We start from the raw sequence: 18,463 nt of genomic DNA, 5'->3' as shown, positions 1-18,463 counted from the left end.
AACCTGGGTTGTTATTGCCTTTTCCTTTAACCACGTTCAGTGCAGTATTTGGCTAATAAAAAAGTTTAAGCCTCTTTTGTCATGGAAAGCAGAATTTAAGGTCAAAAATCGGAAGCGCCAATTTGGGAAACTGTTGCTTCTATTGCAAAGTAAAATAATTGAGAGAAAAAAAAGGTAATTGGTGCCTCCTCTAGTAGAACTATCAAACAACACTTCATTTAATAGCATTCAACGTTATAGAATACACTGAAACGTCAGCAACTTGTTATAGATTTTAAATAATCATGTCTTAGTAAAATTTTGTTACAGCTTGTCTTTTTTTGTAAGATTTGTTTATATAGATAAGTAGGGAATACTTACCTTAATTGAATATATTATGATGAATGGGAAAAAAGATAGTCATATTTATCTTTCCATTCGAATTTAGATTTTGTGTTACTCATAGGATAGTTGTATTCTCATTGCGTGAAGGTATTTGATGTCGAAGTTGTTTATAAATCATATCAAAAAACCCTTTTATTGACTGCTAGTCTGAGCCTAAAGCTTTCCATATCAATGTGAGGATAAGAGTTCGTTGTCAATATCAGGTGAACCAACCGTGTGGTACTGTCGTAGCCTTTTGGTGTAATAAAACTATCGAAGGTCTTACTCGAGGCTAATTGCAAGTAACATGAAGATTTTCTTGAGTTCATCAACAACGAAAATTCGCAGCAGATGCCCAAAAAATCTTGTGATTTTATCAAAACCCTTTCCCCCCGTAGGAGTAACAATATAAAACATAAGAGAATAACAAACACAATGAATATATAAAAACATGTTGGCGCTTGACTTCTCTTCTTCCCAAACAGTTCCAACGCCAAGCCCTTTTTAAGCCTCTCTCAAACCTCTTCTTATTCTTTTCTCTCCTCTATAATAATTTCCAATTCCCTTTGTCCAAAGTCTATCTTACAGCAAGAATTAAAATTCTTTACTAATTCTATTAAAGACCACACCCTTATTTGAGCCATAATAAGAGGTAAATTAACTAGTGTAATATACTAATATACTAATTTTCAGTATAACGCACTGTAACAATCCGACCCGCTAGCAATAATAACTCATTAGACTAAAATCACCGGCCCAAAATACTTAAGTCTAGTTATTATTGTTAGGGTACATGGTCTTTTATATTCGCAATATAAGGTCACCTAGGGTTTTGCACCATGCAAACCCTAACCTTAGCCCCCAGCTGACCTAGCCACCCCTACTCCCCCTCACCTCGTGCACCGTGCGCTTCCCGGCCACTGCCAACTGAGCCCCTGCCGGCCAGCCGCAGCCGCAGCCGCAGCCGCAGCCGCAGCCACCTTTTCTCCCTCTCCCTCCATTTTTCCACCATCTTCTTCACCATCCTTCAACCCGAGTTAAGGGAGGACTCGAACCCTCCTCCCTCGGCCGCCCCGACCTCCCATCGGACGTTGGAGGTCACCCTCCGTTGAACCCGAGCTTCCTCGACCGCCGCCGCCACTATTATAGCCACTGCTGCCACCTCGGGAGGATCTTGGCCAAGCTGACTTGCAACCTCTCCCCTCGCGCCGCCGCCGACTGAGGCCACCCCTGCCGCCTCCCCCAGAACCCCGGCGACCCTTCCCACCGGTCGCCGCCGTCCCTGCAGGCCGCCGTCGCTGCCTCTGACAGCCAGCGACCGCCCCAGATCTGCTCGGGCCGAGGGTGAAGCCAAGCCTCCCCCTCGTGCCACCGCCACCTGGGATTGGCTGCGCCGCTTCCCTCTAGCCTTCGGCAGTCCACTGCCGTCGTCCATTGAGCTCCCTGCCGGCCGCCATGGCCGCAGCTGCTCCTGGACCCAAGCCTTAGCACGTACGGGCTCGGGTTGCTCCGCCGCCGCCGCCACCTCCCGCCGCTGGACGGCGCGAGCCCCGGCCTCCCTACGTCGTCGGCTGCCGGCGCGCTCGTCGACGAGCCATCGCCGGCTGTGCCCTAGCTCCCACTGCCCGGTAAGTCTTTGCAGTGCTGTTTTTGGCTGGTGTTCTGGGTTTGCGCTTGTTGTTTCGGCAATCCAAGGCTATCCCGATGCCTCCGACGGTAAGCATAGTGATCACTGATCAGTGCTGATCACAGTGCTCACCTCACTTTGGATCAACGGTTTCTGAATCGGCTGTTTTGGCGTGGTTTTCCCCGAGTGCGCGTTGTTCGCTGAATATTCGGGTGCTCTCGCGCCTCCCACAGTGAGCCGTTGTGCTTCGGATCATGAACACAGCCTCCGACACGTCGAGACCTATCAGTATGTGTCTCAGCAGACCTCGGAAGTCCTCGGTTTGCGTTAACGAGCCACAAAATCACCTTATTTATATAAAATAATAGGATTTTATGTAAATGTAGGGACTTTTAAGCAATTATGCATCTTGTGGCTACTGTGGGCAGTACGTTTGTGTATATGGTAACTTCTAGACTGATTGTCCAAGATCCGTTAGCCTTTACGAAAATCGATTGTCGATTTCGGTATGTTTTTCGGCGAAATTCGCCGGCAGAATGCTGTTTCGGTTCGGATTTCATCCGATGGTGTTTGTTTGCCTTGAGAGTTGTCGCTGAGCCTTGTCGGCTAGTCATCATCATCATATCGTGGGTTCGGAGATGACGGGTGAGCGACGGTGGGTTCCGGTGTCGAAATTGACACTTTCGGGAACCCGAATCCGAACAATTATCCGGCGATAATTGTTTAGTTGTGTAATCTTGTGTTTGCTGCCAAGATGTCAAAATCATTGTGTTTTGTTGCAGTGGGTGACTCGTGCCACAAGTCGGTGAGTTTCGGGACACTTAGTGGGTCCCGACAGCGTCTCGGTGTGATTTTCGGGACTTCTGGTGAGTTACGGTGAACGGTTTTAGGAAACTGATTTTGGGTAATTGTGTGGGGTTTGTGAGTTGGGTATTTTGGATTGGTGGGTTGGTTACTGACCTGGTGGATCTTCGTAGGTCGGGTTAACTTGTTGCGCACCCAGATTCCGACGCGGTTGTGACAGGTGGGTGCTTCGAGCTGGTAGTCGGTAAGATCGTTTTACTTTTCTCTGTTCTTCTATATCGGTATCGTAGTCTCTACATATCGGTTGCTTTGGTTTATCATTCGTTCATCTATATCTTGTTGCTTGCATGATAATAGTTGTTGATAGACATGTAGAGCAGGCTTGCATATATTGTATATCTGTGGACTTTGGATCCAGGCAACACATCGACTCCTTTGTCGTGTCTTTTGACCTAGTTGATCGTGGTTCGGCGTTGTATGCCCTTATATCTGGCTTCGGCCAAGGCACCGGCTTCCTGTCGGTTTTTGCATTGAGCATATCAGCATGATCTAGTCACAGCACTTGGGTGTATTCATTGACACCAGGTCGGTTTGGCCACCAACCGGAGGTGTACTTATCTGGATGGGTCGTTCAGTGGACGGATGAACCAAGTCGATGCAAGCAATGTGACAGGCAACGCTTAAGGTCTGCGGACCAATATAGCAAGCACCAGATTGGGTACAATTTTGGTTTGATTACCTTGAGGCATACTCAGTATTGTATTCCTTACAGTAGTAGTTTTATTACTCGCTCCCTATTATACCTGTTGTTATAGCTACTGTAGTCGTTCTTCATATCTTTACACATATATCTGTTGTTCTATCTCCTTTATTTTTCAGTGAATACGATATGCCTTCGTGGCTCTATCATACCCACTGGGAAACCTTGATTGTAGTTTCTCACTCCCCATTTTTCCAGGTGGCTCGGGTAAGGAGTTTGTTCTTGGTGCGACAGGAGAACGTACTAGCTAGACTGCAGTTGCGACCGTCACCCTGGTTATATTTTATTTCCGCATTTAGTAATTTAAATAATTAAATGGTTCAGTTAGATGATCACTACGAATGTTTGAGTATTTGTGAACTGGTTTGACTTGATGCTTTCCTATGATGCTTGCAGTTGGAGATTTATGAAAAATTGATTCTTCGATATATGCATTTACGCATTGTGGTTTTCTACTCCTCGAGGTAGTCGGTTTTTAAAATGAAGTTTCTGAATGGGAAACAGTTTTAAAAAGGTTTCGAACGGTTTTATGGATGATTATATAGAGTTTAAAAACAAAGCTTCCGGGTGTGGAGCACTATTAAATAGGATGACTGTTGTACTGTGCATCGCATTATCCAGCTCCTAAGAAGTGTTTAGAGACATGCATCATCCCTAAGGATCGCTAGCTGTATGGAAATGCATCACATGAATTGTTTGTGGATTGGTGAATGATATTATAGTTGTGATCCAGATGTAGCTGTTGGTACGTCGTGCAAATACAAAGGAGACTCTGTCCGAGTGGACAGAAAAATTTTGTATTTGTGGCGAGTCTGTACGTCATGTGGGCCAGGTTAAAAAAAAAAGGGCACCTTTTCCGTAACTCTGATTTCAAAAACGGTATTCATTATAAAAAAGCTTTTAAAATCGGCCCCGGGACGTGACACGCAATCACAATCTCGTTCTCATCCGAAATGGGGCTATTGGGGTATTACAGACTCCCCTGTTTAGACCATGACGTCATTGTCAGCCCTATCATATGTACAACTCAAGATCACTAAGCGATATGAGGCTCACCTCACACTTCCGACTGGTGAACTAGTTTTCATACCAAATGTAACGACCCAACCTTTGGGCATAAACCGCCGGCCTAAAATGCTTAAGCCCAATTAATATTACTCAGGTATATGGTCTCATATATATTTTTCAATCACTATTCCTTTCCTATCCAATATAGGACTATTAGGGTGCCACATCTGAACTTTAGCCAAATTGGACAAAGTGCAAATAAAATAGTACATGACACTATTTGAGAGGATTTGAAGACGTTTTGAGCAAGTTGGAATTGAGTTAGGATCAAAGCGACATAAAAATATAGTTTTGAGATCAAAATCTGTTAGACTCCCAGAACATCAGGATTCAGGCTCTTGTGAGGAAGTCTGGAACTTGAAATCTACTCCGTGGCCCTAAATGTCAAAGTATAAATCTAGATGTGGTAGTCCAGACTTTTAGCTTTGCTGAATGAGCAAAAAAACCTTTGGGTTCCAAATTTTGTTTAGGAAGTGTCAACCCCAGTTGCACAGAAGTGAAGGTTTTGAGTTCTAGATCTCCCTCAAGGACTCTGGACCTCAGTCAGCAGAGCGTAGTGTCACAGACTTAAGCTAAATCGCTTGGCTAGCCCATGCGGCACTCGCTTTCCTTTCTGAAGTGAGCAAGCCTACTCTCTACTTGCTGAGTTAGGACCTACTTGCCATAGACTAAGTACAAGAGAGAGTATGAAGAAAGCTCTTCTATTACTTGAAGTGGAGGATTACAAGTAAGGATTCTGAGTTGGGGGGGGGGTGGAGGCCATATCTATTTAAAAGCCACTCGTCGGCCATAAGGCAAAGAAAAGGTGCCAAGTGGCGCAAAGTTACAAGGCAAAAAGGAGGCTACAAGCTTTCAAGAGTCCTAATAAATACATCTTCTAGAAACCTAAATACTTTAAGAGTCTCTTGACTCTTTGGCACCCACGCCATCAATTACGAGATCCGCAGAGATGCTTATAGAAGATTAGGGCAAAACCTCCGACAGATATCCACTTTGAAGTTTGAGCAATTTGCAAAGTGAATTCTTGGAGAAAATTTTTAAGTCTTAACAACCTCCCCCACCTAATGTGCAAACGTCCTCATCGCGCGCTAGTGTTGGAAGTCATCGATTAGCTTCTAATACTTCCAAAGAGTGTTAGCCTACTCCTAGCTTGCTTTGTCGTGCGGGAGGTTCTTCCACTTGACAAGGTTTTCGATGTTTGGTAGGACGCCAAAACAACGAATTGTGCCAGTGTCCAGTTAGGCTTCGACCTCATTGTCGATGGCATGGTGGTCATAGTGGCAGAAGCGAGCTGCGACGCACCCCAGCTCGGGTCCTCTATATTTTCATGGTAGGGCCGCAGGCAGCTAGCATAAAAAACATGATTGATTTTCAGGTTGGCGGGGAGTTGCAGTAGGTTGCCTCGCCTGCTGGCTTCACAATGGTGAAAGGCCCCTCGTACATCCACAGTAGTGAGTGTTGCACTTTGCAAAAGGCCTTGAATTATTGGGGTTCCAACTTGACCAAGACTCTGCCTTTTTCGGCAAACTCCAAGGGTCGTCGCTTTGCATCAACCTATTTTTTCATTCGGCGGACTGCCTTTTCAAGATAAGCCCTTGCGATGTCCCTTCTCCTAAAGATGTCAGGTAAGTTTGAGGGCCATACGACTACAGCCCTGCTCGTCCATAGCAGTAGAATATGGAATGAGAGGCTGCCTTCTTATCACCAGCTCATACGAGCTAAGGTTTGTTCACTTGCTTCGTCACAAATTGTAGAAAAATTGGCTATATCCAAGTGATGCACCCAGTCCTTCTGGTTGACACTGACATAGTGCTGCGAATACTCCTCAAGCAAGACATTCACCTGCTTCATCTGACCATCCGTCTGCGAGTGAAAGCTAGTGGAAAAGAGGAACTCCGACCCCAAAATCCGGAAGACCTAGGTCCAAAACTTGCCTGTGAATAGTGTCGCGGTCACTCACAATGCTTTCGGGGATCCCCCAAAGTTTCACCACATTGCTGACAAAGTGCAATGCCATTTTCTCTACTGTGCAATCCATTGGCACCACTATAAAGGTCTCATACATGAAGAATTGGTCCACCACCACGAGAATGGACCCCAACGCCCCCTCTTTAGGCAAAGTAGAGATGAAGTCCATAGAGACACTCTTCCATAGATGCGTCGGTGTCGGCAAGGGCTCGAGGAGGCCCCCGGGCTTCTGGGTCTCTACCTTGTCTTGTTGGCACACAAGGCAGGTCTGCACGTACGCCTTCACATTGTCGTGCATGCGAGGCCAATAGTAGGTAGCCTTGAGTAGCGCCATGGTCCGCTAGCTTCTGCCCCGAATGTCTGGTCCACTTGGAATTATGACACTCCTTCATGAGCTTGTGATGAAGATTGCACCACCTGGGAACATAGATGCGATGCCCCTTGGTGAGAAACAGCCTATCGCTAAGTCAAAACCGCTGCACTTTGCTTTCCTTGACGAGTTGCATGAGTCCTTGGGCCACAGGGTCCTCGCAGATCCTTCCGCGGATTTGCTCCCTGGTTGCGGCTTGTAGCTAGCATGCTACCGCCAACTTCGACTTCTGGCTGAGTGCGTCAACCACATGGTTCTTCTTCCCAAGTTTGTGTATGAGCTCTATTTCAAATTCTGCCAGGAAGTCCTGCCACTTCGCCTACTTGGGTGACAGCTTCTTTCAGGTAAAAAAGTAGCTCGTTGCGACATTGTCCATCTGCACAATGAACTGCTTCCAGGAAGAAAGTACCACCAAGTCCTGAGGTAGTGCACCACGACAGTCATCTCCTTCTCCTGCAACGTGTACCACCACTTAGTGTCGTTGAGTTTGTGGCTCTCATAAAAGATGGGGTGCCTGTCTTGCACGTGGACACTGCCAATAGCAAAGTCTGAGGCGTCAGTATACACTTCAAATAAGTGGCCGTAGTGAGAAAAACATAGCACTGGATTCTTCGTTACCACCTACTTCAAGTTCTTGAATGCCTCCGTGCACTAAGAGGTTTGGTCCTATGACTGGGTTTTCTTCAGCAAAGCCATCACGGGGGTGCTCAAGCGGAGTAGCCCTCGATGAAGCGGTGATAATAGTTGATGAGATCGAGAAAGGATCGCAACTCGAATATCATCGTGGGTGCCTCCTACTCATAGATCGCCCACACTTTGTGCTGGTCCATGCGGAGCTACCCTCATCCTATCCAGTGGTCAAGGAAGTGCACCTCCTCCTTTGCAAAGGAACACTTCTCCCGCTTGACATAGAGTTGGTTCTCCCGCAGCACTTGGTAGACCGTCTGCAAGTGCTCAGCGTGTTTCTCCAGAGTGTTGTTGTACACGACAATGTCGTCGAGGTATACTACCACGAAGTGATCGAGGTAGCAGTGGAATAGCTTGTTCATTATGGTACAGAAGGTCCCTGGTGCATTCGTCAGGCCGACTGGCATGACGAGGAACTCGTAAACTCCATACCTCGTCACACATGCTATCTTCTCCTCATCGCTTTCCGCGATCGTGATTTATTAGTACCCCGAGCAAAGGTCCAGTGGAATAAGGTACTTGTTCTTTACCATCACCTTATTGAGCGCCTTATAGTCAATACAAAGCCGCAGGCTTTTGTTGCTCTTCCTTTCTTTCTTTGGAATAAGACTGGTGTTCCATAGGTTGCTTTTGACGACCTGATGAAGCTCGCATCGAGGTGGCTCTTCAACTAGTGTTGTAACTCTATGAGCACTGGTGGGGCCATGCGGTATGGTGCCTTTGCTGGTGGCTTTGCTCCTAGCTCGAGCTCGTTCACATGGTCCACCTCTTGCCTGGGTGGAAGTCACTTAGGCAACTCTTGGGACATGACGTCCTTGAACTCCCCGAGGATTGCAACGATCGATCTCCGCTCCACTCACCTCGCAAATGGCTGCAAGGTAAGTGACTTCTTTGCGCTTCACCACCTTCCACAATTAGACAACGGAGAGGGTGTAGGTTACCACCGGCTCACTGCAGCTAGCCAAGATCATTTACTGGGCCTCCTTCTCCATAATGCTTAAGGCCTCAAGATGCGGCATCGGAACTTCCTTCGACGAAGCGAGGAAGTTGATGCCAAGGATGACTTTGAAGTTGTCGATGGCCACGGTGGTGAAGTTTGTTGTCCGTCTAGGGTCCTATAGCGATCGTCATCCTTTTCCCTACCTCCCCAACAGGCTGTGCCACCGACTTGATAGCCTTGATTTTTCTCATGTCCTTCTCGAGTTTGGGGCCAACTGCTTGGTCTCTGCTTCAGTGACAAAGTTTTGGGTCGCTTCAGTGACAAAGTTTTGTGTCACTCCAGTGTCCACGAGCGCCCAAGTGGCCCATGTGTTGAGGGTCACATCCATGAACAAGAGCTCTTTCTTGAGCGGCCTACTGCTACTCGCTTGCTCTAGGATCGCGCTGACGAGCCACAGCATACCTATTTTTGTCTCCGCTTCACCTGGCCCTCCTTGGCTTGCATGGTATTAACAGTCTTCTTCTTTGGGCAATCTCGTACCCAATGGTTAGCTCCACAGATATAGCAAGAGATCTTCTTCTGTGGAGGGCTCTTTCACTGTTGGCCCTTATGGTCTCCCCCACTTTTGGCCTTGCCCATCTTAGATGGCTTGCCATGAGTAAAGTTCGGCTTCTCGTATTTCGATAGCTTCTCCACCAAGGCAATAACGAAGCTCACATCCTTTATGTCCCTCACTGCGAGCTCCTTTTTAGCCTATGGTTGGAGATCGTCGAGGAAGAAGAATAGCCTGTCCTCCTAAACTATGCTAGTGATGGCAAGCATTAGCTTGGAGTACTCGTTGACGTACTTCTTGAGGACCTCGTATGCTTCAGTCGTTGAAGCTGCCTTCATGCCAGGTACTCGACATGCTCAGGATAGAACTGTTTCTTTAGCTCGCACACGAAGTCCTCCTAAGTTTTTAGGTCACATTGGCCCTTCGCGACCTCTGCGGAATACCGCCACTACCAGAGCATCGCGTCGTCAGTGAGATACATAGAAGCGGTTTGGACCTTATCATCCTCGCTCTCCAACCGTAGCGCCTTAAGGTAGCATTCTATGTACCATAAAAAGCTGTCTATCTCCTTCTCATCATGCGTGCCCTTGAAGCATTAGGGTTCAAGGACGCGAATCTTTGGGGTGTACCCTTTTACATATCAATACCACGAGCCACCGCTTTTCAAGGATTGCCACCCTCATCTTGAGTTCATCAACCTCGTCACTGCAGGCGACAATCTCCTTAATCACTGCCTTCTTGTCACCATCACGACGAGAAAAGTCGTGGCTCGAGCTGCTTATGAAACTTGTCATGGCAGCTGCAATGCTATCCTCCATGACATATAATTCATCCTCTATCGTTGCCACATAGCTTATGCAGTCTTTAAGCGAGGCGAATTCTCTCGCTAGAGTCTGCAGCTCCGTGCTCTTGCCGCGCTTGCCTCCTCTTGGTTCAATCACAAAGTCAACAGCAGCAGAGGCATCCGATGTAGACATGGCTTACCAGCTCCAAACTCGCTCTAATATCAACTGTTACAGACTTAAGCTAAATCACTTGTCTAGCCCGTGCGGCGCTCGCCTTTCCTTCATGAATTGAACAAGCCTACCACTCTACTTGCTAGGTTAGGACCTATTCGCCCTAGACTAAGTACAAGAGAGAGAGAGTTTGAAGAAAACTCTTCTATTACTTGAAGTAGACGATTACAAGTGAGGATTCTGAGTTGCGGGGGTAGAGGCCACATCTATTTAAAGGCCACTCCCGCCCATAAGGTAAATGAAAAGGCGCCAAGGAACCCAAAGCTACAAAACAAAAGGGGAGACTATGAGCTCCGGAGAGTCCTAACAAATACATATTCTAGAAACCTAGAAACTCTAAGAGTCTCTTGACTCTTCGGCACCCACGCCATTATTCTCAAGATTCACAGCGATGCTTCTAAAAAGTCAGGGCAAAACCTCCAACAGATATCTACTTTGGAGTTTGAGCGATTTGCAAAGAAAAATCTTGGAGAAAATTTCTAAGTCCTGACAGTAGGTACACTTTAGATTTCACTTCCATTGGGAAATTTAGATCTTTAGCAGGCGAGAAGCCTTGATATTGCAAGTTTTCTCTTATTGATGGCTATTGTGCAGTTATTTGGGTCTATAAATAGAACCCATTTACTCTATCTTTTTTCTTATTTACTCCTAACCAAAGAGAATTGCATTTCTCTCTTTCTTTCTTTTGAACTCTAACCTCCTCTCCCTCTCTCCTAGCAACACATCCATCAAGATTGAGGATCTTGGAGCAAAATCAAGTAGATCAGCTTATCTAGGAGGTAGAGCAAGATCAAGGCTTTGAGGAGCTACCTTAACAAGAAGTTTGAGGTGAGTTTCTTGTAATTTCTTGCTAGGGTTTAGGGTAAACATGAAAAAAAAAAAATACAATTTTGAAAATTCTAGGAGAATCTATAGTTGATGTTTGGGAGATTCACAATTTCTTGAGGATTTCTTGAGGATATAGAAACCTAGGTTAAAATTGGAGGTTTCATTCCTAGAGGGTTTTAAAACAATCTAACTTGTGTAAACTATAATTGAGGGTTGATTAACATGCCAAACAACAAAAATGATGAAACTACGATGTTTCAACCTCCGATTGCTAACCAAAGTGATTTTGGTGGCGTTTTGTAAGATTTGGAACGTAGACTTTGATGATTGTGCGTAGAATATAATTCTCTTAGTAGTGAGCATTGAGGTGGGTTGAGCTATCCAAGTGGTGGACTACTGTTCATGTCTAAAGAACCAAGTTCTTGGTTGAACTTCTCATGTGTAGTGTGATAACCTTTGGTGCAAACATGCTTATATTAGTATTCATGCGATTGCCACTTTTCTCATGGTCAAAGTAGCTACTATGACATGTAAGATTCTTACATTGTTATGACATAGATGATTGTATTTTTTTTAAAACCTATGCTATGTACTCTTCAGCTAGCATGACATTCTCTAAATTAGATTAAAGAACTTGACATGAAAACTGTTTGAAACGTAGAGCCATCTAACATAAGTTGGGAACAAAGATTTATTAGGTCAATACTTGGGCTGGTGTTACAAAACCTAATATGACTGAGACTATTGATTGATCGAATCAATCCTTGGACAAGAGTGTAGTTATCGAACCATAACACTTTGAACACGTGCATGTGACCGATAGTCATAGAAGCCATTAGCTCACTAAGCTTTGCTTGCTCAAGGTTGCGACCCTCAACGCTACTCACCGTCAATCACTAAGATATGGGAGAAGGAAATGACAAGCTCGGCCCAGGCGAGCTTTTCTTGGAAGAGAGGAAAAGCTTGTGATTGACAGTGAGTAGCCCTGGGGCTCTTAATCCTCACTGTTGGTCATTATCGATTTCATGATTTTGAGATTTTTGGAGTTGATTTGGAATTTTTTTTGTGTTGTAGGACATGATGTTGACATCATGTTGGAAAACCTAGGGTTTTCTTGAGAATGGTTGGAGAATGACCCAAATTGGTGGGATTTTTGTTGTGAAAAATCCAAGCCCAATATATGGTATAAATGTGTATTTTGAGGGTTCAAGTTTTGAAGCCTTGAGGCCTTATGGTTGGGTATTAAAAAGAATATATTGTGTATTTGGAATCCTAAAAAAGTTTTTGATGTTTTTGTATTTCTCCTTAGGACCAAGTGAAGGTCAAAAAGCCGATGACGCACGGTAGACGTTGAGCTTGTGATTTAAGGTAAGTACTTAGCCGGAATGGTCGATCCTGCTCCATTATTTGGTTTGCCCATTGCTATCCTTCTCTCTTATCTACCATTTATATAGAAGTGACACTTATTGTACATCCTTGCATGATGATAGTAGAGATGTTGCATCGCAGTGGTTTAACTAGCATGCCTAGTGCTGATTTGATACTTATTGTACTTGATCACCTTGTAAAGGCACTTGATATGCAAAATTTAAACTTAGCTTTCTAGGGGCAACCATACTCAAGATTCAAACTCGCCTTGTAGAAGCAAATATGATTGACATATATAGTTTTTCTTTATTTTCATTTGCTATAAATTAGGTTAATCCGGATTCCTCACTCGGCGCCTAGTGGTATTTGGTAGTAATTGCTTAATTAATCCCCAAAATTCCAAACTGGTGCTCTAATCAATAATTTGTTGCATTCCGAACTTATTCCAAGAGTCTTTCCAATTAAAGTAGTTGTGAAACAAATGAATGCCGGTTCAATTAACCCGACAATTCAAATTTTTATCATCCAAGATCCTTTCAACAGTAGATTCTTATTAATACTTAAAAATTTTCAATCCAACTTATACAGGCCGGATATCCTAGTTTAAGTTAATAGTTATTGAATTTCTTTTATTCTATTATCTTGTCATCAAAAGCCTAGAGATATAATAAGAACGAAGAAAATTTACTATCCATTTTAGTACTTCATGCTACTGAGTAATTGCGCATTAATCCTACTCTTTCTATGTACATATAGTATATCGGATGCATATTTCCTTTCACATAAATACGTATTAATTGGTCCTAAGCATGCATCTTTTTGTTATGTTCATGTATATCAATTGTTGACATCTATGATGCAGATTCATTTTCACGTAAATACAGATTTAATAGGTCCTGTGCATGCATCTATTTACTATGCCCATGCATGCAGATGATGATTATGTACAAATAACTTTTTGCCATATATGAAAACAGGCTCTTCAAATTAAACTCATGATTGTTGCCCTAACAAGTTTTGACAAGGCATGCATCTGCACCATTTATTTACTAAAAATAAAACCTAAAAAAGCAAACGATCATTTGGTCCTGATTCAGATCTTGGTAAATCCAACAATCTAAATATTGAAGAGTATCTTTTTGTGCCATGAGGTGGTGGTACTAAAACAAATAAAAACGAAGGCAGAAAAAAGAGAAGCTACATAGAGCATATTCTAAACATATATTGTCTTTTCTTGGAGAAACTCTAGAATGTGCAAAGAAAATGTCTAGTTTTTGTATAAACTAAATAAAAAGATATGAAATGCAAGAGATAGAAATTCCAGAAGAGCCACAAACCCGGTCTTTGTTTCCTCTCGAGCTTCCGCTCTGTCGCACTCGAACAACTGATTTCCACCCTTCTTTATATGATGGATGATCTACCAACCACTTTGGCAAAGGCACTTCCTTCTCTCCGAAGTCCACCATGTTTAATGGCACTGCTGCTAATGGCGGTGATGCAAATTCTTTTTCTCCACCAATCTTGATATCTTCAGATGTAGTAATCGGCACAGCCACGAGATCCTTCTCATCAGCATCAGCTTTTATGTTCGAAGTGGCCTCATCTTTGTCATCGAGCATGGAATCGATAAGACCCTTAATATCACTGATGGTGGCCTCTGAGTCTACCTCGGGGTCGGAAGGGACACCAGAAAGGTGACCCGACAAGGCCGCAAATTCGTCTTTCGGAATGGAGTTCGGCATAGTCCTATATTTTTTTTCTCTTGCAAAGAGGTGGGGGAGGTTGAAATAGCAAAATGGTGTGGAAGCAATTGGGGCTATAGATGGTTTCTTCTTTCTTTTCGTCTATTTATGTTGCGCGAGGTCGAATATCACGAGGAAGGAGCCGATAGCCAGCCAATAGAATGCAACGAAAAGTTGCGAAAAGCGGTAAGTGGTAAATGGTGAGAACCGTTACTGACAAATTTTGGCTGTACTCTCCCCCATGCAAGTAATTTGGCAGTGCACTTGCCTGTAAAATTGAGATGAGATAATCAGGTAAATTAAGACCTATGATAAGGTTACAAAATAAGCAAGTTTTCAAAATTTTTGTAGTACATTGCATAATACACATATATCCTCTTAGTTCCTTAATTACGAGACAATGTATTTGTCAAATATACTCACACGTATCTACTTTTCTTCTCCAAGTTCATCAAATAATATCAAAGATTTACTACAGATAAAGTTTAATTAAATACATCCCCTTGAACTTACTTGCCTTACGTCCATAAAATTTTCTTAAATACTAGCCTCAATACCTTCCTATTTTCCACTTGATATACCCATCCACAATCCTTGTAAAGATATAGTATTAGATACCTTCCATTATTTGTTTTTCTTCTGAAAAGTACTTTCGATACACCTTCTGGGTACCTCCTATTACAGTTAATTTGTTGACCTGCAGTGCACAACCAATCTAAGGGAAGTTTAACAACACTCTTATGCGTGTGTGCGTGTGTGTTGCAAAGCACAAAAAAATGGCTCTACAATGTAATAAAAAAAAATTATCTCAATAAAGAAAAATAAAATTGACAGGTGAAATGTTAGACTTTTATTTATATGAGCCTGCATTTAGCCCTATACAACATGCGATGAAAAGAAATCGTATTATAGCATTTATAAATCGACTAAAAGCATTTATAATAGCATTATAAACTATGAGCCTGCATTGAGCCTGCATTTGGTCGCTCCATAACATGCGTCGTGATTCTTCAAGGGATCACGCTGTTCCCAATGATAACATTAGCACTACTCTTGTAATTATTTTACCATTAATAAACTATTAGAAGTTTATTAATTCTCACAGCAATGTATAAAAGCCATCCATTTTAAGTCTACTCATTCACAAGGCAAATAAAGTAAAAAAATATATATGAAATTTGACTTTTAGATGTTTCCAACAATGTTAATTATGTGTAGCGGAGCTGATTGCTGAATCGAATATACAAAGCTAGGTTACTATACTTTCGAAAGTATAGAAACATCCATACTTTCAAGTTGTTTTCAATATGGGATATTCAATTCGACAATCGGCTCTATTAGACATGATCTACAGTTTTTGAACTATCTATAAAACCAAATTTCATAATTTTTTTAACTTCGTTTGCTTGGTGAACGAGTAGCCTCAAAATGAACAACTGAAAATAAAAATTTATAAAAAGTAGTAATAAAAGACTCAATTTTCAAATCGAAAATATTGATCTTCGTATTGATGGTAAGAAGAATTTTCTATTAAAGTTTTGCCTAGTTTGATGTGTTCTATATCGTTGAACTTGCAAATGAGCCACATCAACCATTACAACAGCCACTTTTTAGACTCTTTGATTATTTGGCAAATAATGTCAAAAAATTTTAAAATTTGGTTTTTAAATAATTCTAATAGCATAAATTATGTCAAATAGGACCAATTAATTATTGAATAGGATATCCCATTATCAAAAATAACTTAAAAGTACGGAGAGCTTCGTGCCTTTGAAAGTACAAGAGACGTACTCTCTCATAAACCCTAAACCCTAAACTTCTACTCCCTTATATTGCTACACAGAGCACATTTCGTTGAGTGAGGTTGTTCTTTCTCAAGCATCCAAAAAGTGATTGGAGCGACCTCATGTAGATTGCACATGAAGGATAAGCTTGTGAGCTATCAATCCAAAACCAAGAATCATTAGAGTGTTGACATAGAGATGCATTTTAGCTTAAGTTTTGATTATTCTAGTTATGAAAAAGTCCTAATTAATTCATTCCAGACAGTGACCTTCTGCTTGATGATATTGCAGTTTGTATTTCGAAAGAGATCCGCTAGCATGCAACTTTATCATTAATTTTTGGTTAACTGACTAAGTTAGAATAGGGAAAGTTGGATCGCTGAACCATAGCTCTTTTGCAAACAAAAGCCTTAATGACGCTGGTGTTAGATGTAAGCCCTAGAAGCCAACCAGGCCTACACATATATTCTTTTTAGGACATAAATTTGTATTTGACTTTTAAATATTATGAATAACTTTGGATTTTTATTTTCATTCATGTTGTGTATGTGTCCATGAATGTCACGCCCGGGTACCAGCGGAAGCATATCCGGTTGCGTGCACAGACCCGCTGTATATACCACAACTCAAGTATACACAAGGCGTCTACAAACCATAGTAAAAGCATATAATTCTAACCAGGTAATCAGAGCACGACTTTTAAGTTTAACTCATACAATCCAAACCTTAATACAGGAAATAAGAACAAAGTATACTTTTACAAAAACTTCTTATACATCTCTGTACTAAACTATATAAACTGCTGGAGGTGATCTAATTGTAACACCCCATACGTATGTTTCCTTTATTTTGACTCCTATTCTTTTGAAACTTGGACCTTTTTGTAAATATTAGAAGTTTAGGGGCTTGGCGGCATATTGTTTAATTAAATCCCTAATTCCTAATATCTTCTCTTGATCGTATCACCCAGCCACCTCATCTCTAATTCTCTCTTTCTCCCTTCACGACTCGTGCCCCCTCTAGCGCCGTACGGACTCTCCCGCTCCGCTTATGCGCACGACGCCACTCGATCAACGTCGTCGTCATCGTCATCCGTGGCTGCCGCCGCCGCACATCTTATCGACATTTTGTTGTTCGTCGTCGACGGCACTCCATCGTCGTCGTTATCGTCTTTGAGAAGGTTTTCCTTTTTTTAATTTTCGTCTCTATACCAAATCGTGAGATCATCCAACCTTTTTGTTCATTATTATATTACTATTTGAATACTTATCTCTTGATGATTGGAATTTGAAATCATTAAAATCTGATTTCGATTGACCTTAATTAATGTTGGTCGTATCCTTAATTTCTTGATCCTGCATTCTCCATATGATTTAGTTCTGTAAACTTCGCATATTCTACATACTTTGGAATGCCCGCTACATGTTCGATAAAATGCCTAAGAGAAGGCATATATTGTTTTTGTTCCCATCTTGATTCTATCTAATTATTGATTTGCATATTAATGTTTCAACATTTGAAAACCCTCTTTTTGAACCTTTGATCTTTCGTTTATTATCTAAAATTTCGTTCATGTTATTGTGTTTATTTAAATAGTTTAATTTTTGAAACGCTCAATTCTTTTGATTGTTAATTCAGTTTCTTCGAGTTTATTATTCAAAGTCTCTTTCGTGCTCCATCTTGCCCTTTTTGCATGCATTTGTAGCCGACTTCATCGACCCATGTGAGCCTATCCAAATTTAAATTTTGTGTATGCATGCCTTCTAAATGTAATTATATCCTCCTCGTAAGTTCATTTTGGTTAGCTTATAGAGAATTGCATGTCTCTATTTTAGGTTCCGACGATTGATTTTCTGCGCAGTTTCAACCGGATAATTCCTTATTTTTTTAAGGCTGCGTTAAAGGTAAGCGACCGAACACCCGTTAGTTTTTGTAAAATAATTTAGGAAAATATTTTGATTATATGAAAATCTTATTTTGTAGAATTTAAAATTAAGGGTTAAGCATATTATTAAATATTTCTGTAAATTGAGCTTCAACTGTGATTGACAAGTTCTTTTAGCAAAATAAATTTTTGAAACTTGATAATCTATTCTGTAAATTAGTGACTGGATAATTTTTAAAGTATGATGTCTCTTGGTATTCTGCTATGCTAATGTTGGCCATGTCGACATGTACTTTGTTATAGAAGCGAGCTTCGTCTTTGTATTGCGCCTTCGGGTGCCTGCGCCTATCCGCGCCTCTGTTTTGTTTGCGCCTTCGGGTGCCTCTGTTTTGTACATGCACTTTTGGGTGCCTCTGTTCTGTTTGCACCTTCGGGTGCTTCTGCTTTGTTTGCACCTTCGGGTGCCTCTGGATCTCACCAACGGATCATATGATATAGTTAGTTGCCGGAGACTTAATATTTATTTCGTTATTTGCTTAAAGAAAAATGCTTTGTAAAGTTATAGTTCCAATTTGATTGGAATTTTAAGTTTGATAAATTCTTGTTTTCTAAATTTTGCAAATTAAAGACCAGTCGCTTGAATTAATTTTTGTATTCATTTATTTATTTGTATTGTATGCTTAATCCGACTAATGTGGTG

The 18,463-nt window shown here is 42.0% G+C and overlaps 1 protein-coding gene across 1 annotated transcript; it reads right to left on the bottom strand.

Annotated features, from left to right (window-relative positions):
- Positions 13,587-14,354, bottom strand: LOC109725383. The gene has a single exon (XM_020254543.1). The coding sequence runs from the start codon at positions 14,092-14,094 to the stop codon at positions 13,636-13,638; it is 459 nt and encodes a 152-aa protein (XP_020110132.1). The 5' UTR covers positions 14,095-14,354; the 3' UTR covers positions 13,587-13,635.

This window comes from Ananas comosus, linkage group 20 (assembly GCF_001540865.1).
Source record: "Ananas comosus cultivar F153 linkage group 20, ASM154086v1, whole genome shotgun sequence".
NCBI classification, from domain to species: domain Eukaryota; kingdom Viridiplantae; phylum Streptophyta; class Magnoliopsida; order Poales; family Bromeliaceae; genus Ananas; species Ananas comosus.
Note: the sequence above shows the minus strand (reverse complement) of the source record. Positions and strands in the feature narration are given on the sequence as shown.